General features: G+C 36.1%; 1 protein-coding gene across 1 annotated transcript; it reads right to left on the bottom strand.

The window, feature by feature from the left end:
* On the bottom strand, window positions 1-26,312 carry LOC102804758 (glycine receptor subunit alphaZ1-like). The gene is made up of 9 exons (XM_085497562.1): window positions 26,270-26,312; window positions 20,729-20,808; window positions 19,868-19,935; window positions 16,567-16,790; window positions 7,639-7,721; window positions 6,400-6,537; window positions 6,018-6,247; window positions 5,671-5,796; window positions 1-2,033 (listed from the first exon to the last, which is right to left on the bottom strand). Exons 1-9 carry the CDS (start codon window positions 26,284-26,286, stop codon window positions 1,785-1,787), a joined length of 1,215 nt encoding a protein of 404 aa, XP_085353688.1. The 5' UTR covers window positions 26,287-26,312; the 3' UTR covers window positions 1-1,784.
* Between the last annotated feature and the right edge of the window lie 749 nt (window positions 26,313-27,061).

Genomic DNA, 27,061 nt, shown 5'->3' with positions numbered 1-27,061 from the left:
TCATATTCGTAGATAATGTTCTACACTATTTATTCCATGACCACACGTATATACTGGGTTGCTTGTTACAGTAGGAGAACTAGTGGACAAATTACATTATAACAAACATTGCGTGTATAAATATTATTTAATTGATCCCATGTTCTGGAGCATTGTATTGTGTCATTTAAGTGTCAATACAAATTAAGTATATTCGCCATTTGGAACTGTATTATATAATACAGGTGATAAAAATGAAAACATTCGCAATATAGTTGTGCACTATACTTTGTAATGAAACAGTACACTACATGTTATATTGTCATATTGAGAAAACACATAACGTTGCACAGAGACTGTATGATTGTGTGTTCAGAATTTATATACACACAAAAACTCACAGAATGTGAAACACATTACAGTGCATCACAACGTTATACACGTGTGTATGCTCAAGTCAATAGACTCGCACAAGGTTTGTGGTATATCGTGGTTACATATGCCAGTAATGGTGAAAACAGGTACTTATATATGTTAGCGTGATTTCCTTCTTTGCTTGACATCAATTAACAAGTCTGACCTTTTAATTGTTCTATTACGTGAGTGTCACTGGTTGCACATGTGGGGCGTAATTTGCTTAAGACAATCATCCTAATACTTCACTGCCACTGAGAGTTTTGAATCTTTTCAATACAATATGTGATTTCATGTAACAAAGATGACAAAAATGAAATAAAAATACAGGGTCATTAAACTCGGTTAACAAAATCCACTTACAAATAAATTGAAAATAGCATGTTTTGTCTGTGCGATGGCAAAGATACATGTATATCTCAATATCTCTAAATGTTGGTCGGTGACATAGGGTGAAAACAAACAATAAGTAGTGTCGTACAATATAAAATGACATTATTTTAGTGGTTTAGAGAACAAATTGCGTTTTCCTTGTGGTCTATGAAAATCGGTGATAAATTGCCATGTTATAAATATTATTTGACAGTTTTCCTCCCCAAAAAATTGACAGTGAATTAAAAAATAAATAAAACAATTAACTATAGACTTTGTGACAACATAATGGCATTGTTATATATCAAAAACTTACGAGTCGCATTTTACCTTAACCTTGCCTTATATCTTGAAATAAGGTGTAAAAAAAACATTAATTTGCCGTCGAACAACAAGACACACAACGAGACATGTGAGAGAAGAGATTTTCTTCTTTCTTTTTTTTCCACATTACGACGAGCTTGTGCTTACTAAAATAGTTTATAAACATAATCCACTGTCAATGGAACGTAATTTGAGCTTTATTTCATAATGTAACGTCGTAGGTCGTCTAAGCAGCTAAATGTCATATCAAAATACCATCAGAAGTAGCGCCTTGTTTAATGAATATTAGCACCACTTTCTAAACATACAGTATTCTATTCCAAATGCACAGTTCAGTTCGGAAACATAACCGAATACAAACACCATGCATTAGTATCCATAAGTGTAATTTAAACTATTTTTTTGTCATTGTCAACGGGGGAGTGTTATACTCGCCAACTCCCTGTACTCCATCGGCTGTCGCACTTACTTATCATTTATTTCAAGGTTCCATGTTATTGCAAAATTTAACGACGAGAACAGTGAAGCGCCCACTAGTATATCAGACGAGTTTGTCGATATCTTATATTGTTCTTTTAAAAAATCCACGTTTGTAAAGCTGGGAAAAGGTTCACGTTAAAATGATCAATGCTGAAGACATTACCACAATACAATACCGACACCGCTTATTCTCATTCCATGTATGCGAGCACGTGTCAATTGTAATATCCATGTAGATAATAAGGCCAGTAAATAACATTGAACAATGTAAATATAAACGGGAAGAAGAATCGCGAGTATTTGTCTATTGTTTTGGAAATCCTTTTAAAATCGCTAGGCTGTGTCGTTTTAATATGCACCGATGTCGGCTTCCCTTCCAGATTGGCCAATTTTTCACCAGTCCGTCTCCGTAGGCTTGCTCTTTCCTGTAGCTCAATCCAGCTGTTTCCGTTAGACACGTCGTCCTGAAACGGAAACAACGTATTTATAATAAACGTACCGTACTATTGGTATTGTTGTTTGTATGTCATGTGTTTAAATTATTGTCAAGAAGTAATGTTGTTTATCAAACATTGACTAAAACACTGTGACACGTGATTACCACGTGTATTTCATCCTGTCCAATGACGTGTAGATATTATTATGTCCAGTAATCACTCTGCATATTTAATGTGTAACGCAGGGGAATGTTGACACGCGGCACTTTGCGATTTAATATGAAAAGAAGGGCATCTCCCCATATGTGGTATATCATAAACGCACTAAGTATATATTTAAAGATACCTGGATAACCTACTAGGAGTCGATCTAATTAACACCATATGTTGTTACACTGGTGAGGATAATTTAGTTGCCAGTGTCAATATTTAAATTAACATTTAACATGCAGTCAGAAATGTAATATTGGAAATATAAATATGTGTTTTCACGATATGCCTTCACATGATGCAATTTAGTTTATATTACATTATGAATTCAAGCCTGCACTGCTAGTTATTCAATGAAGCATATATAAATCAGCGAATCCAGCTGGAACTTACATCCGGAAAAGTGTCATTCATCTTTCATTGGTTAAAACGGATATTACTCATATTTCAGCCAGGAATGTCATTTCTGTATATTATTGGATAACCACATGGTGCGACATGCTAGGCAAAACGTAGGTCAACCATTCCCCACAGAAGTGCCAAGTAGGTTTACATACACTAAACCGACAGTTATTTGTTTAGGTTTATGTGAGTGTGTATATATTTATTTATTATTTTAAGATAAATTCTGGAAGAAACCGACTGACGTATTGCTTATCATTGACGGAATAACATGTGTATAATCTGCCGTTTCTGCGACTATTATAACATCCAAGAAAGAGAAGGATTAACACTGTTTGGACTGTTCACTAACTTTCTTCAATACATTACTTATTAATATTAAGTAATAATCTGTTCATGTCTGGCATATAATTACGAATATCTCATTAACATTTTGTTTGTACATTATTACTTAGACGCAGATTAGAAGGTCAGGCCAAATCACAGGTGTTCAAATATACAAATGACGACACATGTGAAATCTAAGTTAAACTATGCAAGGACCCGTGTATGAAGCAAATTAACAGATGGCAAATAGCTAAGTTATACAATAAATTGTTCGGTATGCCATGTGTAGTTTTTTCGAATGGTGGCGGCGTCAACAATATACATTACCACGGTTCGAGAAGCATGCACATAGTGTTTCATAGATGTTTCAGTGTTTTTGTATATCCATTGTATTTTTTATTCTCAACAGTGAAATCAGCACATTTTCTTAAAATTAGCGTGCTTCACAATCCAAAATTAAAAAATAGGACATAGGAGAATATGTGACTGAAATACCAAATTTCGTTAATAACCTTTTCCTTTCATATTTCAAATGGCTAACCCCTAAGCAAAAACATTATATAGAAAACGTAATTTCGTTTAAACAAAATATACAATGATCAATGCGCTATCTGGACGTGGACCTAAACATGCTATTTATTAAACATATATGCACACTCATCTCAAGTCAATATAATTGTTCTTATATTTGACAATATTTGCTTCAGTATATGCTATACGATTATGAATTGACAAATATTGATATTCAAGTGTGGGAGAAAGAATATTGTATTTCATTTTGCAGTGTAGTTATAATCAAAATCGGGCTTTCTGACGTCGGGAAATCTCCACTTTGAAACAACTCGTCACTTCTTATGAACTTGTGTTATTTGACTTAAAGTTTTAATACTACCTGTTTAATAATAGTAATAATATAATATATTATAATCCTATTCATTAACATGGTCCAATTATGCACTTTGGCCAAAGGTACATGTGTACGAAATGTGATCAACATCCCCCCAAAAGAGTTCGCAAATGTGTATGCTCGTGTGATAAGTTAGTGGCAGAAACATATCCACCAATTAGAAAACGAGTCCGTATTAACTACGGTCACTTGATATGGAGAAAAAACATAAATTCAATCTTGAATTCAATTCATTCATTGCTGATGTACAAATGTTTATAATCGTAAGTGTTTGTAAACGTAAGCTACAGTGACATATGGCACGAATAATAAACAGTGCATATAATAGACGTGAATTTTATCATTTGTATACTGAATAGTGTACACACATAACGTTACAAAATATATTTAATGAATGCAGTGTTGTACTTTATAAGGATTATCTGGTTGCGCACAGATGTTTCAAACACATTATTTATTTAAATACTGTATACGACAGACGGCCTCCCAGGGGCACACCATTTGAAAAATTCGTGTTGAACGTGTGGCAAAATAATTATATAGATATATTAGTATATAATTGGGTCACGCGTCTCGCCCTATCCTGTGGTTCAAATGTAATATGTTGAAACATTGGCCACTGAATGCTACACAAGGTCATCGTGTGAAAAAATTAATCCCACAGATAATGAAAGTTATATGTCGCACATACATGAATCGCTTGATTTGGTCAGGTTTAATGTATTACTAGTATACATGCTAGATTCAAACAATCCCAGTTGTACAACTGCTTATACTATCAGGTTATTACGAGGATACCTCAAATTATGCACGAAGACAGTACAGCGGGAGTATCGACCGACGCGCAGCAGAGGTCGATGTAGCCGTGGTTTCGCGGCGTTTTGGGTCCGGGAAGGTATTTTGCTTCGTCTGTCAATATATACATCGTCGGTATACAGTCGGACCCTAACCTTCCCGGACCCAAAACGCCGCGAAACCACGGCTAAGGTCGATGCGACGGCGTACTGTCTGAGTACATATTTTGAAGTATCCTCGTAATAACCTAATTATTATACATGTTTTCCTTCCTAGGGAACATCATGGGAATGCCGAAATCCAAAATGTTTAGAACAGAATCAGCGAGCTTCTTTGTGTGGAGTCCGGTCAAACCCTGGTGGCAGCCATGTTTTGTTTTTTTTTTATTAGAGAACGCTTACGCTCGTAATCATTCCATATTTGGAATTCGCATTTCCTAATATGGTAGGATGAAAATTCCCCGTAAAATACCGCAAAAATACGGCACGCTGTAACTTATGGCGTTACGGTGACAGATGTATAATAATACTAAATACTGTGATCAAGGTTCGTATACCAAGGTTCGAAATATTAAGATTTTACGTTGACGTTACATTAGAAATGTCTATGGACGTTATTGTAATCAAGTCGTGCAGATTTATCTGTAACTGGTGTCGTAGTGGTTTGATGTACGGCATGTCTCGTGTTTCGTGATTATGTAATTTGAATGTATAAAGAAACATATACACACAATTTTGCCATTATGAACACATTATGACATTGACGTTATTCCCAATTAAGGTTTTCGAATTTTGGGCGCCGTAACAACTGACGTAAGCACACCGAGCAACACAGTGTATAAATTGACTAAACAACAGTAATCAAAGTCGATTAGATTTACAACTCATTGCCAGAAATAACCCTCGCCGTGCGTACCACTCATATACAATGCGTAAAACGGTATTACACGATGATGTCACAGTTGTTACATGCAAACATATTGCATTTAATATGACATGTGGATATAGCGTGCAACTAGCCTACCTTACGTACCCTCTGCTTTGCATATCTCTCCGAGTGAATCTTTTTATGAAAGTAACTTGCAAGAGCAAATTCCACTAAGGCAGCGAAGACAAATAAGGAACACACAAGCATCCATATGTCAATTGCCTAAAACAAATTAACGATAGTCTTAAAAAAGAATTGGTATAATGTAATAGATGACTTTTGTTAAAATACACCGTGTTTGCCATTGGAATTTTCAATGACTAATAGCTACATTCGTAAACATTCGCAATCGTGATATATATTTAGGGAAAAATTCTACCACGACTTTGGTCCGTGTAGTCACTCTATGTATTTATATGAGATAACATGCAAACTGAACACACCTTCGTGTAAGAGACTTTTGCCATATGCGCGCGAGCTGACGAACTGAGCGTTGCTAGCGTCAGAGCCGTCGTTATCCCAAGACCAGCACGCGCCGGAGTTGCTTCTACATTCAACCAAAATGATACCCATGATACGATAACCATCAACGTAGACGGCACGTAGTGTTCCAAGACATAATAGATCAGTTCTCGGTGTAGCGAGAAACTACAATATAGCTGATCGTAATCCCCTGCAAAAAATACGATACTGTTATTCTAATGACAGTGCACTCAAATATTTGTGCCAGTAAATGTATTTAATTCAATCTCAGCTCGTAATGTACTGATAAAAATATTAACCCAGTACTTTTATGATTTGTGGCGCAATGCATGCCGGGCCTACCTAGTTGAGGATAATGCACAACAGTGCTGTTTACTGCTGGATACGACATAGAAAATTCAGGCATCACGAGATCTTCTTGTATGTCTGCGGGAAAATTCTTATCCCACAGTAATCTGACGTCACTGGTTGTGTATCCAACTGCCATGAAACAGAAACATGTCGGTTAGCATTACTTTCATGTGCATTCAATTTATGATCAAAGCACTCTGACGGGTGAAATGAAAACGTGTTAACGCATAAGCACGGTTATCATGAATCACTCTTGTGTTGTGTACTCAAGTCACGTTTTGTGATGTGAGATGTAATCGGTCGCCTTTGCGTAGATATATATTCGCTCTAAGACACCTTTGATGGGTGGTGATCGCCACGCAGCGCGTGTCCGAATTTCATGTAAATAAACAATGTATACGTCGCCATGAGTCCCATGTCGAACAGAACAGTGTTATTCAATTATACCTTGCAGGCAGGTGATCTCTGTGAGAGAATATGGTATAAATGTACATAGACAATTAGAATTAGAACTGCCGACGATCAATTCACTACGTACGAAGACAATCAAAGGATATACGCCTACTGGCATCGATGCGAAGCTTTTCTTGATTAATAAATCGTTTGGTGTTGTTGAAATATTAAGACTATTTACTTTAAACTAATCTTTGCTACAATACATCGTTTTTAAACAACACACGGGAAAACGCGGTATCAATTGCCAACGATAATGACTCTTGGGTAACATTGAAAATAAGAATGTTTACCTTCTAACAATTTACTAATTATTGCAATATCAGGTAAAGGTGAGAAGGAACGCCACGATCTCTGATACGTAAGTAATAACATTAATGTTGTATTGTGAAGGTGATGTTATGGCGTTATGATTAACCACCAACCACACGCCTTGTATTCATCTAATTCTTTCATAGATTGGTGACTTGATTTGAGGTCAGGGAAAGAAGTAGTTACTGAACAGTGAACACACCGATGCATGACAAATAATATGACAACTTGAAAGTAATGGACATTATAGAAGCATAGAAGTGAATACGAATTAGAATAGTTTCAGGCCAAATAGTATATCAGTATATCAATATCACGGTAATATATTGCACAGTGAAATTACGGTGCTAGTCGATGTCAACTGAAGCGTGAGTCCCACAGCTGCATTTACTTACGGGGAAAAAAAGAAATGTAATTTAGTAGATTCATCTACACGTTTAGCATATAATGTTAACTTGTACTTACAGCTTTCGATTTCGATTCTACATGTCTGTTTGTCCATCGGATAATGGTGAAGGTACAGATTGCAGATAAGAATCACGCTTACTCTAGAAATCAAAGAAAATCAATAAAATCAATACTTCTGAGAAATCCATTGTCAATACATTTATCTCACCCTAATCACACGGTGTGTGAACAATTATATATAAACAACGGGCTTGTGTTATATGTCCCTTTAAACATATGATACATTTTGCTTATGTTTCTTTTTCTAATAAGTTCTTTTTTTTCTAATTCAATAGTGGCTTAGCAATCTATCGTTTATTTATGTAACGCAGAATACAACCAACACAATGTGGTCCGCGCGAATAAAGGTGTAGTTGGTACTGATATGCCCACTGAATCTTAAAGTGTAATTTTGTATTTTTAAATATTTCATTATTCGTACTCAACGTTTGGTGTTCGAAACGATACATAGATTTTCAATCACATGCTGAATAGGTTGTGGGGAGAAATGTGTTTTAGTTGATGTGTACTGCCGTCAATTAGTAAATATGATGGTGAGATAAATTAAATGTCTTTTAAAAAAGTTCCACTGACTAAGCATGACATATAGTTTGTACACTTTATATTACATTACTACGCAATAACAATCATGTGTCTGGTTTTAGTAAAAATAATAATAGTTCATTCTTGCATCGGTCTCTTGTGTAATAAAGTATTGGTATGAATGGGTAAAATTGATCAAAAAGCAATAAATATTTCACTAAATCGCAGTAAATGTTAATGTTAAATGTTGCATAAATGCTTTCGTTCTTTTTTTGGTTGACAAGTTCACAAACTTGCACAAATTAATCTGACTGTTCATTTTATAGAATACTATTGAGCAATTTGTTTTCACTTGGTTGTGTGTAGTAGTATTTTAAGGATATACTGTTATCTAAGATGTGTATATAGTGAGCATTTAAACGCAAAGTTGTACCCACAGTCACATGTATGTTATCGCGGTATGTTCATTTGTTTTCCGCACTCTCAATTCTCTAAATTGTGACTGTATTGTGACATTTGCGTGATTGTAGTGTGACCATGAAACACACGTGTTAGTCAGTCATGTGTCATTTAGATGACACTGGTATGTCAGAAGTATTTATAATAAATTTAGAGTTTGAACAAGAGATTATATCTGGTATGCGAGTAGAAAATCACACACTTGTTTTGCCGCTCACAGATGAGAGAGCAATGACGTCAATTTAAGAAATGTTTTTCCAATACCTTAGATGGACTGGCGCGCAAATTGTTGTCAACTGATGAGAGTTGTGATTGGTCCAAAGTATAGGAACACATATAATGACAGTCAACAAATAGAATTCCTAGCATATCTAAATGTAACAACTATCGCTGGAATGATGAAGAGTCTCTTGGCGGAGTCCGATAGTAGCGCTTAGCAATTAGTTTCACCGATATGTCGCTTGATAAAATTAAAATGTATTTTAGACTACTTTGTAGACTAATTGCTTTTCATTTTGAAACTGTCAAATTTATACAATTTTACATATCCAGGAAATGGGTTACAAATTGTTCATAGTTACGAGAGTACTCTTATATATTTATCTTGTGGAGAACGTCTATGTCTAATTCATTAACGATTCTAGGTGTTTTAATTTTAATATTAATTTCGAGCAGAAATTGTAGAATCCTATCTATTGACAATTTTGATTGTGCTATATTTATCAACATATAGATTGACATATATGTAATTTCCCAGTATATCATTTATTGTCCCACCATTACATTATTAATGAAGTGGATTTACAAGGTTGTTCAAGTAGTGGACATTTTAGTTTCATAACAAAGTTTTTTTTAATGGTAATATACGAATCTTCAGTGATATACCTTCGACAATTTGCAATTCATTAATATTATCAAAATAGATTGTTTTATTAAACCACCTGTCCCAGCATTAAAATGATCAAAGATCAGAATAGAACAATTAATATACTTACTCCTGAATTCAAACACATCGCCCTCCAAATGACGTAAATGTCATCTTTGGGTGGGCTTGATGATATATAATTGTCCTTATAATAAACTGACTACTTCAAGTCACAAGACCCCGCCATTATCACTAAGCAGAATTGTTGAATAATAATTTAGTTATTTTTTTATTATGCGCAACCACCACGGGGTCTGCTTTTTATATAGGTTATCTTTTACGGAAATACTCATAACACTCATAACCGCCTAATTCAAATGACTTTGTCGATCATGTCTCAACTAGTTTACATAGTATAGTTGAGATGAAAGAAAATTCCAGATCATTTTCTACGTAGGGCCATCCCCTCCACATCTCTGACTTAAATGTGTCAGGGTTGCTGATCGAAGGCTTGAGCATTTTCCCATGGGTTTTGGTCTCTTAATCGTTGACTGTAGTTTTTGTGATTTCTTTATCCCAGCTGGACTGTCTTTCGATTGTTGCTGTTTTCTAATGTAAGAAATAATTTGTCGCAGGCAACAACAACCAGTCTTTATTGTGTAGACCTTGTTTTTTTGGGCAAATAGCTGTTTTCGGTGCGACATTTATATCTGTCATTGCACACACTTCGTAAGATATGATATTTGTCTTTGAAGATGGTGAACATGGAAACAATTAGACGACCACCTCGCACCGTAGGTGCATTTTCAATGCGATTGACTTTTTTTATCCTATTATTATAGTTATTTTGGTAAAATTATTTTGCATATCGTGTAATGTGTTCTCAATGTTATTATTTTGAGATTTCAAATGACTGTACCTGTTTTTATAGGCAAATACGCGTACCTATACATATTTGTTCTTGTCTCTAACCCTACGAAACTGCTCACACACGTACGCAACATTGTGCTATGACTTGCTTTTTTGGCACTACGAAAAACACGTTGTTTTGGCCTATAATCGAATACTAAAATACCATTTGATATATTGGCATGTACACGTAGTTACAACACGATATGAACCGGTAGCTATGTGAAATTTGTGAAGCCAGAAAGCCTGAACTAAATTTAACCTTTTATCTTACGTGCGGCAACCTCTGAACATTAATTACAAAACGGACAATAATATATACATGCAATAATGATTCTTTTACGAGGATGTAATAAAAAAGGTAAAAATCGAATGTTTGCTCTACTGTGACTCGTTAGGTTATAGAGGGAACCATGCTGTAAAGACTGTACGTGGATCAGACGCAGTGTCACGTGACAGAAAATAAATTAAAAGTTGCTCACTAGATGGCGTCAATTAGGGTACAGGAATAATCATTACCTCATTATTAAACGGATGCGCCACATCATAAAATAATTACTATCACAATAATTACTATCTGCAAACTTTTATAATTTGTAATGGATTACATGGGCCCGGAACTTTGACCCCGAATTTGGTTTCAAAGAAGTACTAGTGAAGTACGCAAATCAATTAAAAACTACCAGTTCAACATTTATCCTTAAATTGAATTCCGTCTCTCCATACCAATTCTACCAAAACTTAACTAAACATACTTTGTGGTTTTCACAAGAGACCCAATTTAAACCCCGCATTTACTACATAATTCCCAATATTAATCATACTCGGGTCTCCCGTGAACGCCCGTTATTAATAGAGCTCGCAATATTTTTAAAATCAAATAATTACTTTATTAGACTACGTTTGAACTCCTATTTGACATTTGTTAGACAGCTGCATTGAGAATTTAAGTCAGTGGACAGGTTCAATCACCAGAGACTAGGCACTGCTAGACGTACTACGTCTGATAATTCTGAAAACATTCCTATGATTCTATGGAGAAAACATCAGTGAAAAATAAACAAATAAAGCGTACATATCTGTTTTGGTGTGGGGTGGATACACGCATAGACGGACAGATGGGGAAAGTCACAAATTAATATATAATTTGCGGGGTCAAATGTTACATGATGTCTTTGTCATAGAACACGAGTTTCTACATCCCAGATAATATTCCTCAAAATATTATATATCACGCAGGAATGGTAATATCTTTCATTTGAAGTATACGACATTTTGTCTTATGTTCTCGCTAGGTTGTGGCGGCCGCAAGTGTTGGTACCTACCACCAACGAACCTACAAGTCGGTGACATTAATCGAACAAAGTATTACGCGCACCCGCCACCTGCAAATGGGTTGTTATTTCATTGTTAGGATAGATTCTGTTGAACGTATTCATAAGCCCACTAATAATATACTAGAAAAATGTAATGCAGTGAATGGTGAATTTGAATACAAAATTGTGCAATACGCATTAATTGGAAGTATCCACCACAGGGCGGTGAAATCGTGTTATCTACGACGTGACACGCATTGTTTCTAACCTATGTGCCTATATACGACAGCATAAAAATTATGCAATTTAAACAAACATAGAATATATAGACCTTTTTAATAGGTTAGGATACCTCACAATATCCTGCCAAGGTCTTTGGAGGAATCTCATAAAGAGGTTTCTAGGTGAATCCATCCTCGCACACAGACACATGAAATCGCCCTTCCAAAGAATGACGATAAACACTTTATATTCCTTATTTCTTTTCAATTCAACCCATCAGTTGTTCAATTATGATGTTGCCAGTATATATTAAAGTAGTTTTCCCATGACAAATTAATGTTTTAGCTTATTAAACATTAATTCACCAAGGGAAACAACTGGTAACACAATTGAAGTCTTTGATAGGTGGATTCACCCACAATCCTCCCTTTATGCTGAAATATAGTAGTGCAATCATGCTCACGTATTTTCTGGTCTCACATTTTTTTTTTCTCAAAGGGCTTCATTAAATTTTAATTGTATTACGCCGCGTACATATTAAACCTTTGTTTTAGGGCATGGAGTCTTGGGAATGATACAATTTACATAAATACAGCAGGAAGTGAGAATTGGTGTTTTTATTGGTTTCAACGCCTCTTGTAACACAGTCAGACAATTATGCAGATGATACACATGTCTTCGCCTGTCACACCTTTCAAAATCAACATCGAAATACTAATTGGCATATACATCATTATTAATTAATACAGTATGAAGGATGCCCAGGGAGCATATTGTGAAACGTACAAGTATAATTACACGTTATCTAGGTTAGTTGATATATTAACTAAGTATATTAAGATAAATGGGAATGATTGATGATGGCTCTTTGTGACTTAATTAAAAGGGTAAACATTGATTTTTAATAGAACAAATTTGTGTGCTTAAACTACTAAGCAACGTTAAGGTTATGTGATCAATGCAAGTAAACTAATTTGTCTAATGAAAACAACAGCAACAACAAAAAACAATCTCTGAATCTAAAAATAAATATTTTCGGTTTTATTATTAGACCCACTACACAATCATTGATTGAATGATAACATGCTTTAAAAGGCATTGGGTGAACAAGTAGAACGGTTCTTGTTTCAAAGTCTAACCGTGCTGGTATGCTATTGTACTATATGTTAACGCTTTCATTACTGTGTAGCTGTCAGCGTGGTTAAAATACATCTTTGTAAATGTATAGCTGAATTCATATTTTATAAGATTTCATATGGTTTCCACGTGCAGCGTAGTAGCTTGAATATTTCTGAAACGTGTATGTACTTTTCTCAACGTAAAACATTAAAAAGCTGTACACTCATATAGCAAAACGAGTGCATTCACATTTACTTTACTTGCTCGCCATCGTCATTCTGTTTATTCTCGTATTCTAGTATATTGTTTCCTGACGTAGGATTCTTCATTACGTATGTATTTCACGGGAGTTTGTCAATCCAAATGAATTGAATGTTCGGTGTATTGGAGCGTGTTGGGTACGATAGTATTCGCTGTAATCTACGGCAGTGGCAAAGATAGAGATACACATATTTGTTAAACGTTGTTTGAATGTTATATTTGTCGAATTCCCCAAGGATGATGCATTCTATGTAATGTATTTTATATAGTCGCTTACGCTAAACCAAAAGATTTAAATTCCCGTATTTTGTGTGTTTTTGAACCGTGATTACAGATGAACATCGATCCGGGCTTCAGTTTAGAATTCCTATACAGTATTTAGACTCACAACCATTCTACTTCTATGCTAATGCGACGAACTCCGAACGTCACGTATTTTCTAGTTGGGTTTATCGAGCACTCGTAGCGGCATTTGAAACAGTGATGCGTAAACGGATGTTAGACTGTCCAGACCAAAATAGTCACCCCATAAAGATGTGACACAGATAACTCGCAATTTGGTGCATACCCAAAGGTAATCCTGTGTATATATGTGACGATGAATGAAGTTTATTTCTAGAAAATAAATACAGTTTTGTAGAATCCTTAAGTAATAGCACGTGAATCGGGAATTCCTGAAGAGCAATCAGAATTTGACGGTTTCATACACCACACAATCGTCACTGAATTAATTTCCTTACACGGTGACAGAGGGTGCTCTGACATGTTCCTTGTTGTAAACAATGTAATAATGTTGATCCAACGTTGTTGTTTTTTGATACCGCCCCATCACATTCTGGTCAACGATTTCGACAATATTACAAGAGACGTGTACTGAATGAATGTCACGACACTAATGTCTTCACATGACATGGAACTATGTGCAATTAAATAAATGTATCCCAAGTATCGTCTTCGCAACATTTTTAAATAACGTTAATACTTTTCAGCTGTTATACATTATATATTAGAGCTGTTTACTGAAATACATTATAGAATTCGATTTAACATTAAATAATCTGGCAATTCAATCTGACGCCCGTTTAACTAGGATGAATACGACTTTTATTTCGTACCGCTACGCGTTGATCCTCTTGCCCAGGGAATAATTTCACAAGGGATGTCATTAATCCCAACATCAGCTTGGATGGCGAAATTCTACCTGGAGGAGTTTTGTTTTTTTCGATGTCACTTACATCGTTCCAGGACAATGAATTCTTCACAAATGCATCAAGTGCCGGGGAGTCAGATCTGAGCAGCGGTGTATTAGTTTGTTATTTAGTTTCTATGTCAAATAAAAATTATCAGCAAATGTAAGATCTTCATACCCTATGTGGAATACGTAACTACACGTGGTGAATCATCACTAAGCCACCGACAGTTGATAATATATCCTATTCAGGTATTGTTTACTTTAAAAACGAGACGTTCTTTTGAACTCAGTCTACGTCTAATATAAATCTTTGGAATCCTGGAATTGAAGATCTTTGAAATACTCCTTGTGTGGAAGGGTGTACCCATTGTTTTAGATGCGAACATTCAGGATATGTTTTCTGTTTTTCATTGAAATTTAAATCCTAATCGTATTGGTCATAATTATTTAATCTGGAAAATTAAATAAACTTTTAAATTTAATATGTTCGTCATATTGTATTACATATCGTAGTATGTTAAATATCGTTGTATGATTGATTAATCGCGTGATATAATGGCGTAAATTGCTACACCTAGCAATGCCGATCATATTGAGTAATCTGTCATTCCAATGCCTATTGTCACTATTGTGACCGCACTGCCACTATTTTAATTGTCCACATTGCTAATATTAGCATATAGATTAATTTTGCACGAGTTCGTTTTCAAAGTGATGGAACAGACAATGAATACACATCGTACAATAGCTCTCAGAGTTCCACAAGGGAAAATGTTTTAACAGACATTCAAATGCTATCTTCCATTTACCCACCTTTATTGATTACTTGTTTTTTGAAGATTGTACAATTCCCTAAAGATAAACTCCGGTGAAGATATTACAACGACCGTTCATCTTGGCACTATATATTATTTCTATATGTGTTTACAGGTGGGAGATGTAGTCTGAAGTCGTAAATGTATTCTCGTATGACTGTAGTTTACGAGGGGTGACATTAGTTGAAAACACATTGAAGTTTTATTTATGTCATGACGCCCGGGGAAACATGCACATATGTCTCAGAACTAAGCCATACGTTATGGAATTATGCTTACACGTACATACGTTTTTTTCCAATAATGAAATTTATCACCTCTATTTTAAATCTCGAAAATTCAATTAATCAATAAGATACCAGTTTAATACCTCCCAACTATGAGCTATCCCTGCATCCATGTATCATTATAATTCATCATGTTTCTCCGTTATCCCACAATGTCGACATTGTACATACCCAGTTAGTACACGTGTGTTGCCAATATCATTAAATATCAAACCGTTCCCCTATATTATACAACTTAACATACCATTATAAGTTGAAATATGTGATTGGCAGCCCCTCGCCCCTGCTGATAACGATAATCCATAGAAGTTACTTATCAAAATACTATGATTAATTGTTTTGACAGAACACGTTTCGTTTAATGATACCGATGCGTGTTTAATAACGATCGACGTACTTAACCAGTCAAGCTATACGTTTTAACAATTAATTAAATGTAAGCGAAAGTGGCTCATATGGCCTATTTCATTATAGTCATATCGACATATATACCGTACAACAACGATGAGTAGATCCGCATTTCAGCTATTAGATAACGATTCAATTCAACACATTGTCGGTTGATTCATGCAAGCTGCACACTTTCGGGTCTGATGTATGCTACCAATTCAACATTTGGTAAGAGTGTGACGGAAAACGCGATTCGAATGTCGAAAACATATAAATGGGGCACAGCATTGGGTAGGTGTTTTTGCGCAGATGGATGGCGCCATTGAGTATACGATATAGTTATAATAAAAAAATACAAGTGCACGTTAGTAAGACAACTCACACTGGGCGAGACGTGTGTAAAATAATTGCCCTTTCATTTTTTTAGTAAGAAATCAATTCTGCTCGTAACGAAACCTAACTTACAGGGTGACATTCATCCTATCTTGAAGCATGGTAAATTACATCTGGAATATAAATAAAATATGCAGCGGTATAATATATGAAAGTGATTAGTAGCTGTGCTTACCTCATGTCATATAAAATGGTTCCATTAGGACTGACTCGTATGTGCCTATTTATGATAGTTACTTTATGCACCTGGCCTTCTTTGACGTTCACAAAATACAAGTCAGGTGTCCATAGTTTGTCCAATAACTCAGAGCCTGACCGTAACGCTATCGGCTCGGTGCCATTAAATATAAACCTAGGGTCCAGCCAATATAAGGATAAAAACAGAGTTGCGCCAAAGTCCTTTTGGAAATAAAAAGAAGAACAGAACATAAGTAACATAAAAGAAGGGTAAAAAAACGGGCTTGTTGAAAATAACACATACGCTGGATAAAAATCATTGCATCGTGTCCGTGAACGCCTGGATATATCTGCGCCTATAAATAGATATTTATATTAGAAATGGAGAAAACGCCTTTCTTTGAACGACGTATGTAGGTGATGTAATAACTAGGGTAAAACATTGGGGTCATAGGTCAAGAGAAAAACAATCCACACTGCACTATAACTGAATGAGGATTCAGTTTGGAGGTCACTAATTGTCAACTATTTATTTCACAATGAACAACATGGCAACACGCGTGGAATATATTTAATTGGTTAGCCTTAACTGTAAATCTTTTTGAAATATGTCGCCGTTTCTCAATATCTGCGAGCAAATCTTCTTTGTTTGTTGAAAATGTGTGTGGTTTTTATTTTTGCACCAAACGTAGACATATGCAAGCTATACAATTGTTGCAGACTTCCTATCCTAACAAAAATTACTAATTAATATCCAGTAATGTACATTTCACCTTAATACCGGCTGGAAATTTGCGCCTCAGTTTTATCAGCTGCGATTTAACATTGTAGATCGGTGATAAATTTATTATGTTATTCTCCGGAAACAAACAACCAATTTGAAAGGGAAATGTACACGGATAATATAAATTGTTTATCATATATCACGACAGACAAATGTAATAAACATCGTATAAACAATTTACTCGCAACTATAAAATTACTACATTCGTTCAATAAATTTGTAAGATGGCTCACGGTACATTCTATGCACAAATACACACTATCGAGCATGATTAAATGACAAGTACACGAATCAGAAACAGTTGACAGTGAATGCCCTGTAATCGTATTAAAACATCACCGTCAGTTTAGTCTTATCTTTTCATGTCCCTATTCACTTCACCAGGGACATAGCTTCACATACTCAATTGTGTCAGCTACAATTAATACACGACAAAATAGCATTGACAGTCAAATCCCCTTTGAATTCTCGGATAGAAGACGTGCTCTACAAAGTTCGTGTTGAAGCCACGTGAGACCCACATCAAACTAATTCTGCGTGTCACGATGCTATAGCCTGGCAACCTAGTGCACGAGCTGCCACCCTGTGGCAAATCTCCATGTAGCTCGATCATCTGTGAGTAGAATAGTGATTAATGTTTACAAAGAAAGATTTAAATTCGTGAGAATAAACACAAATATATTGGGTGAATCTTATTAATTAATCTAATCATGGTAATAAATCAGGGAGGTATGTAGCTTGGTGTTTTTGTTATTATTTTACTGCAGATCGAACACTGCTATGCGACACGGTGAATAACGAGTATACTAAACGTACAAAAAAAAATGAATCACATTCTCACGTACATAACCAAAAGCGCGATTCTATGAGCGATCATAATTGCCAATCTCTCTAGCGTAATTCGAAATCCGGCGAATTGCAATTTAAAGAGTTCGAATATACCACGTACGTTACACATGCCAACTATGCTATATTATCGGAGCTCATGCAATGAATGTATTAGAATCTAAAGGTCTTGATCACTGACCACATTCATTAAAATGACATTGCAATTCCCCATTAAACCCAATCAAATTGCAAAATCCCTATCTGCTACATTTTTTTTATTCAGAATATCAGAAACCTATTACACGTAATTGATCTCGCTGCTCATGTCTATTAGGCGGTGACCTTAATGTATGCTCAATTCACGCACACAAATACATATATGTCCATGTCTTTATTTCATTGGGATCATATAATACGTAGTCTACGATCTGCTTATTCAACAATAATTGCTGCACACGAACTGTCTAGCGACCGGTAATTTATGTTAGTAAGTGACATTCTTAAACATCGTGGAATCCATCACATGATATGGGAAATATATTTGTAATGTATATTGATCAAAATCTAAGTGCAAAATATGTCTTGCATGTTTGCATTCGGGATTCAGATCGCAATCTCCGATTCTCGGTCATTTTTCGCAATTATCGATTAACGTGCCTAGCAAATGGAAGAATACGTTTGTAAAATAACATGATGGGCCTACAAGAACGTGACTTCATATATGCATATGTGTTTTATGCCGTTTCGATTGTCAACAGTTATGTTACTAATAATACTGTGTTGTGTATCCACACGTATAGAATTCTATGTTCATCCCCCACAAGATTGCGATACGCAAATGTAGTAACACAATTCGCCATTCATCCAATGACAGTGGTAACCGTTATTTGCAGGATTTGATGTGTCTAACGGTAAATATATACTGTTCCCGCTGAGTTGTCACATAGTACTGCACTAATGTTTTTTTTCTGAGTTCAACTATGTAGAAAATAATATTTATGAAGAATCTCTTCGAATGAAGTAAGATACGAGTTTAATTAGTAGTACTAATCTCGATGGCAACCAAGTAACATCGTGCCAGGCGTCAAACAGTGGGATTTATATTTTACATTAGAGCAATTCAGTTCATTTAAACTTATTGCGCAATGGTAGATAAGAGAAAACGTTTCATTTGTCAAGTAATCTTTGATTATGGTGGATCGCGAGAGATCCGCATTTGTAATTTATAAAAACATCAATAACATATCCCCAGTTTGAGATTACAGTTCATTGGCAAGAAACGCTCTCAGTGTATCTGTATTCGTACAGGGTTGTTTGGATCCGATACAAAATTGTGTGCAATAGGACTAAAATTATATTTAAGATAATTTAATTTGTCAATGTATAAAAATATCATTCTCGTTGAAATATCACCAGTCGCCTATTTGAACCATTTCACCTAACCCAATGTTCATACAATTATGAATGTGTAAAATCAATTTAACTTACTAAAACTGGTAATGTACATAAAATCAGATTATATAATTTCCTAAAAATAAAATGCATGCATGTCACGTGTCATCACTCCAGGAATGATGACATAATCCGGTAACTGCCGTTTCTAGTTCTTTGTGTCAGGCATAACAAGCATTGTACTGTGCAAAGTCCGGGAATAAGCAATAATAAACGAGTGTCTTGTTCTACCTACCATAGATATCTCCGACAGCGAGTGAATACTGGTGATGAAAAGCGACACTGATACATTGACGGGAGGACCTGTCAGGAATGAATAGACACACTAAATTTACATATCAGAATATAGTTGCGTAATTAATAACAAAAAGTTATAGCATTGTGTTATTACTAAGGACATTCATGTAAATGTTGTGTAAATATATACCACAGATGGCCATTAGCATGTTACACTTTTGTTACTTCTCGTTCTGTACGTAATATGATTATAGAATATTGTAGCATGTACGTTCATTTCAGTCACTGCTGGCAAACAGTTCCGTCTGCTCTATTATTTGCGTAATTTTTATAAGAAAGAAAATCAATAAATGGTACTTATAGGTGCACACCGTGTTTCATCGCGAGTGTTTGGTTTCTAATTTGCCTTCGGCTGCTCAACAACATCGATTGGACCTTTTTATATACCATGCATTACTACACATATTTCAATACTCAGTTGTTTTCAGATAGACAACATCAGTCGATGAATAACAAAAACTCCGTAATAATAATAATAATAATAATACACGCACTGATATTTAGAGACTATTATTAGACAACTATATTATTATTCATTATACCTATATGTCTCTTTTCTCTGTTCGGTGGTAAATGTCAGGACTTGTATCTCGTTCTGAATCTCTACACACACTGCAGAAACGTCCACTGTGTATCAGTTAGAGCATCCACGGGGAATAACATAATTGGCCCGACTATGTCACGAGTGGATAACTATTCCATCTATAGCGCATAGTGACTTAAAATATTAAAGGATTTTATCTCAGGACACCCGGGGGAGATTTCAATGCAGGGTACAACTCAAATACTCGCTACTCACCTCCCGCACTAGGTCGCATCTGGTTGTCATAGTTTTCGTCATTGATGATATCATACAGTATGTCAGCGTATCTGTAAAAACTACAAAAACAACATATCGATGTACATTTTTGCCCAATTAATGAAACACGCATTATTACGTACTAAAAATGCTATAGCTATATTGTTGTAGTCATAATGATGATTAGTGAAATTCAAAGATGGTTTACACGAGACGATTTATGGTGCTAAGCACCGGACAACGCACAAGACAGAGCAGTTGCGTCATATAAGTCCTTCATTTGCATAATCATAACGCGTCCCCTGACAAAAAAAGTTGTGTTCATTTCTTTGTTAATAAGTTGTCTGCTAGCGCAATGAGTTGCCCAGGGTACACAATGAGTCGTGTTGCCCCTTGCCAACTTTATCATTTTTAACACTACCGCAAAATGACATTTTGAAAAATTGGGCGAGTGTGGTAATAGATGAATATTTTATTTTTTGCTCCAAAAATTATTTAATTCTTTTTCTGTATTTTATCCGGGTAGTATTTTTTTGTTATTTAGTTAGTTTATTTTTGACTAGTACTACAGATACCAGGGAATGCGATTGACGCCTACACCAAGCAAGACTCGTCCATGAACCATAGCATTTATTTAAAAATAGATGGCACCTCCACACGTTGAATATTAAATTTACTGGTATTATTATTATGTTTGATATGCGTGCAATATTTGCAATGCAATAATCTTATAGTCCTCTGCAAGACAGACGCTTCTACATGAATCGCCTCAAGGAGTCGCATCGCTGTTTAAAACAAGCTTAATAAAAACTGAAATAAAACATGGTACTCGTTACCCCCCCCCCCCATATGACTAGGTGTAGTATATATCTATTGACTGTTGCACAAGATAACGAGAATATCTAAGATGTCCGCATTGGCACTGGTTACAATATACAGAAATGCAATTATGCAGTACATGCATGAACACAGACGAAGAAGCGGCCAAATTAGGAGATGTAGGCAATAAAAACAAGTTTGTTCACGCGTGGTATGTTCAGATAAAACGACTCGGAACTTGTCATTTCTAAACAAAATAAAGCATTGCAGACACTGAAAGATGCCCTTATATTTCCTGATTTTACGTAATAAAAAGTACGTTGCACAGACCCGTATATTACACAATGATAGACTATAATCAGTGTATAGGTGTAGACAGAAAAACATACACATATACACTGCACTTGTGTCGGGTCTCGTCGTGTTAGATGTCCATTACATGTGACATCACAGAATTAAGTTAGCGATTTATCTGTGCGGCCATGTATACATAAATGGCGAGCCAAAGACAAGTGGCAATACTTTTCTAAATATACTCCGTTTTAGTTACAATCTGATGTGAACAATTATTATCAATAATTAAGTTTAAAACTTAACAGGCGCTTGCGTTTTAGCCGGCGTTCTAATAATTTAGCTATGAGATTCACAAATACATTGCTTATTCATAAGTTATATCTCTCAAACGAATAGGAAGCATACATGAATAGTTCACTCCTCGTACAGAAATAGCAATTTCAAACGTATTTAATAATTTATTTCTTGCTTTCATGTGACTATTTAATAGCTAATATAACGTTATACAGTGGCCCCTCGCTAAGTCGCGCCTCGGTAAGTCGCGATTCGGCTAAGTCGCGGGTACTTGGATGGCTCCCAAAATTTCTCTTGTGTTTTGACAGCAGTTTTGAAGTACAAAGACTAATGTTTCGTGGCATAGTGTTTTTAACTAACCGTTAAAGAGACAACTTAACACCTACTGTCCGTCAATTGCTGAGACGAAATGGGTGACGGCGGCCTTACTCAAGGTGTCAACAGGGGTGTCGAGTAGTGACCGTACATACTTCTTGCCCGGTCCCATTTGGTATACCTCTAAAAAAACTCGCTACAATGAGTTGAATTCATAGAATTCTGATCTCTATTTCTCAATTGAGCAGCATGTCAAAGCAAAAACTATCCAGCCTGTTCGTGCGCCATAAACTCACGGCGATCGACCGTGTCAAGTAGAGGTGAAACCAAGTTATGGGTTGCACGTGATCTAGCCGTGGTTGAGCCCACTATTCGTGGGTGGGTAAAAAATGAAAAGTAAATTTGTTTTCAAAGTTGACCAAGAGGCGGGACTGAACAGAAAAACATGCGAAAGTGTCCGACAATGATGACACCGATAAAGCTGTTTACGTTTCTTCAAGAACGGTCTGACAGAACTCCACTATCTGGTCCCATCACCCAATGCAAAGCACACAACTCAGATATGACGACTTTGAATTTGAGGCCACTTCAGGGTGGTTCTTGCGATGGCAAAGAGGACACGCTATCGACACACGCAGTCTCAATCCAAGCTCGATCTGTGAACATGGACGCTGTCAGAACTTTTCCCGAAAAACTGAGAGAAATTATCTATGAAGGTGGTTATTTTGACGAACAAGTTTATAATTGCGATGAAACTGGTTTATTTTGGAAGCTGTTACCGTCGAAGTCGCAAGCAACAGCAAGCGACCCACATAATATCGGACACAAACAAAATAATCAACGCAATGTTTACAGCAAACATAATCATGATTTTATTGGAATACTGCCTGACACATATGATGATACATCAATTAGCTAAACCGAGGGTTTATATGCGCTTTTTATATGTTTTTCAATGCACGATCTCCCTCTTTCACGAGGTCCCTCGGTAAGTCGCGGCCCTCGATAAGTCGCGGTTTTTGCTTGGATCCCGACACCCGCGACTTAGCGAGGGGCCACTGTATTACTATTTTAGCTGATATTACAAATTGCGAGTGACGAGAGCTTTACGAATCTGATCTCCACATGGTAGGGACACAGTGTGTTCGACGGAAAATGATAAATACGACTGGTGGAATGTGACTTCTTTCCTCTCATATATGAATGTGTTGACAAATACAGATAGAACAGAGCGTATAACAATCACCAAACAGCACATACCAGCAAGTGAGTAACTGTTCATATACAACAAGCTACTGCGGCATGGCACTGGGAGACACGAATTACATAACCTATCATCTTTCAACAATTATACACTCACGGAGTTAGGGGGCTTTGTTTGTCAGTTACATTGTATGTGCGTTGGTCTAAATGCTGAGACCCTTCAGCTTTCTCAAAATAAAATGAATGTAGCAGTGCGGTCAGGATATCCACTTTCAATACATATTACTTAATTAATACGTAGCATTATTTTAACGCATTTTATGTATTTTGCTTCTTCTACGAGTGAAATTTGCTACATGTGAATGCAATTGTAACTACTGTTTGGCCGACGTTAATCAGCATGAGACGACAAGTCACAGGGGGATATTATGTCTGTTTGGCTGCTTAGCTGTGATTAACACAGGTACAGGTGTGAATTATTCACGTCTGGGGGACAAGTGTTACTCTAAAAATGTGGCTTCCACAGCTTTTCACTCGTAAACAGTTGTTTAAATAACTGTGAACACTGTCATATAGAAGAGTAATTCAAAGTCAATAACTTCACAGGTCAGGCGAATGGATTTATGGCGAGGCATTCAAACCACATTCACCAGTTTCAAAGACTCGGCATTTATTACGAGAAGAAAGTTACAAGTCGCTCATAAAACACAACAGATAAAACATGTTTTCTGCTTACTCTGGTCAGCCATATCCAAGTTGTAAGGGGACTAGTAAATCGTGTATATCACAGGGTTCTTTGTTTTACAGTGCATTCACAGTTCACTTAACTCTTAAAGAAACATTCAAGCCGTTGAATACGACACGCACCGGATACGGATCTGTGTTAGTACTGACAATTAAGCGATCGTTGAAGTTTTTACAACCTTAAAATATTTTATATTTTGGCAATCGTTTACATTAAATACTACAAATTAAATAATTTTTCTACGTTCTTTTTTTTATCCCGCCCTGATTGCACATAGTTAATCATCGTATTATTGTTCAATACGTTTATGGGCATATGTTAAACGAGGAACGCCTTCTATAGACATTTCATGTTTCATTGTATTATAGTTAACAGAAAGAAAAATAATAGTCGCATCTATTGTCATTTTGAAATCATGTTCATTACATTTAAATTTCTATGATTATAAACCAATTTTCGTAAAAACACCAACAAATTGTGCGTCGTATCTGTACAGTAAAACAGGTCAAATTCACAAATACGCTGCTGTTGAAATGCGATATCCGACTGTTTTTTGTTTGGTTTGTCAATGTAGTTGAGGCATGCTGTTAGCACTCTCCAATATTTATTTTTTAAATCGTTGAATAGTTGTACTGAAGTTCAATTTATCTGTGCACATCTGGTTGCCAGAGTGTATATTACATGTACGGGATTTGAGTATATATATGTTTAGCATAGTGTAACACATAGCATGTAAGGGAAACATTATGTAATTAGAATCGAACGAGCGCAATGTAATCTACAGAACCATAGTATATATAAACGGCGCGATAAAATGATGCAAAATATTTATGGGCGAAATTTACTATACTGTGTGAGCTGTTTTACATTGGTTCGGTAGAGCACAGTGACCTTGTTAAGCTCAATGTCAGGGAATCTCCTAAGGGATGTCCACACTTTTATGACATTTCATCATAAACCATTCTCTGAAGAGAGTCAACAACAAAAATATGATTTGTTAGGCGTTGCAAACGGGATTATACGCGTTCAAGAGCTTGTATATAATATCGAGTAGTGTCATATATTTGAAGAACTCAATAGTTGGGTATTACGTTCGATCTACCCAAGCTGTACCCCCGCATGGACTGTTTTGCCGCGACTTGCCGCGTGATTGTTGCGTGAAATATGGGTCGATGAATATATTCACGAATATTCACGCTGTCAATAAGTCATGGGTTGCCCTGTTCTATTTGTGTCATGTTATGTTGTGACGCACATGAACGTTATGAAGCCGACACAAAAAGCATATACACGGGAGCTATTCTGGTATCGTCGTGGTTTGCCCTGCATGCTGTCCGACGTTGTCCGCATATCGACGCGGGGTGAGTGTGTCTCGGTTTATTTGTGACATCATCTAACGCAGTGTGCGTATTAAATCACACAGCTCCAAATTAGGATCCTTAAAATAAAGATAAGAGTGGCAAATTGCACGGTAACAGCAGTCATAGATTGACTCTCTTTACGTCGACAAATATGCTGACACGTTCGATGTTAAAACGCATTGCTGTGATAGTATCCCGTTGTTATGCCTGGTGTCAATTGAAACAATATACTGTGCAAACGACACCATAAAAGCAACGATTCCCACTGATTACTTTACAATGTAGAAGTGTATGGTAAATATGAAAAATTTCACTCACTACAATATACGTGATGTAGTATCATGTGTCTATTGCATATTCTGTTAACCTACCCCATACACTGCGCAACAAATATATGTATATACATATATACTTATATGAAAGCTATCGATACACACACACGCGGCTAAATCAATGATTTATCAGAGAATTATTAAATTAACGCGGAAATTATATCAACGTGTAACTTACGCTGCGTGCGATTGCATTGTATGGCGACAATAAAACCATGACTTGCCTGCAGTGCGTGATGCTGAAAACATTCACGATCAAAATCAACCAACAGATGTGGATATCCATCTTGACGCTGTATACATGTAGGCGTGCTGCGGCGTCAGCAGACGGTACAGAATTAACCCGTCGAATCGATTCAACGGCGATCCCTTCAAACGGTTAACCCGATGTAAGAAGTGCGCCAACAGTAGCTACGGGAATGACAGCTGTCTGTAGCAAACGTTGGGTGACTAAGCCGAATAAAACCACTTAGTTCAATGGAAATTAGAACCATTAACATTGTAAAGTAAGGTTATAATAAACGGAGTTTCAGTAGAGTAGTCACCATCAAATTTAACAATCAAACGCCGACATCAAGGTTTACAGGCTTAAACTATGTGAACGTGAATAGTAATATACGACATTAAACTCGCGCGAATAAAACATCGTTTTACGTCTTATTGTTTATCTTCATATCGCGACCTTATTAATTTACCCAGTTCTAGACCTAAAATATGCATATTCGAGAAGATACATTGTTCCAGTTACGGACACCGAGTTACAGAAAATGACCATGCCGATATTTTAGAAACCACGCCCACTTTTGCGAAACCACGCCAAAATTGTAACTCGATGTTCAACTAACACTTAACCAACCTTCGATTTATGAGCAACACAAATTGTTTCTGTTGTTTAACGCCCACATTTAGTAACTCGAACTTTAAGTTAACCGAACTTCGACTTACGTTAAATAAAACCAAAAATATATGT

This window comes from Saccoglossus kowalevskii, chromosome 3 (genome assembly GCF_978046115.1).
Source record: "Saccoglossus kowalevskii chromosome 3, keSacKowa6.1, whole genome shotgun sequence".
Classification (NCBI taxonomy): domain Eukaryota; kingdom Metazoa; phylum Hemichordata; class Enteropneusta; family Harrimaniidae; genus Saccoglossus; species Saccoglossus kowalevskii.
This window is presented reverse-complemented; position numbering and strand designations above follow the sequence as displayed.

What these genes read in the sequence shown, in the direction of transcription:
- LOC102804758 (XM_085497562.1), bottom strand. An exon ending in ACCATTTTATATGACATGAG is followed by an intron (nt 7,722 to 16,566) that starts GTAAGCACAGCT and finishes TTTGATTTCTAG; the next exon opens with AGTAAGCGTGATTCTTATCT. An exon ending in TGTGCATTATCCTCAACTAG is followed by an intron (nt 6,248 to 6,399) that starts GTAGGCCCGGCA and finishes TATTTTTTGCAG; the next exon opens with GGGATTACGATCAGCTATAT.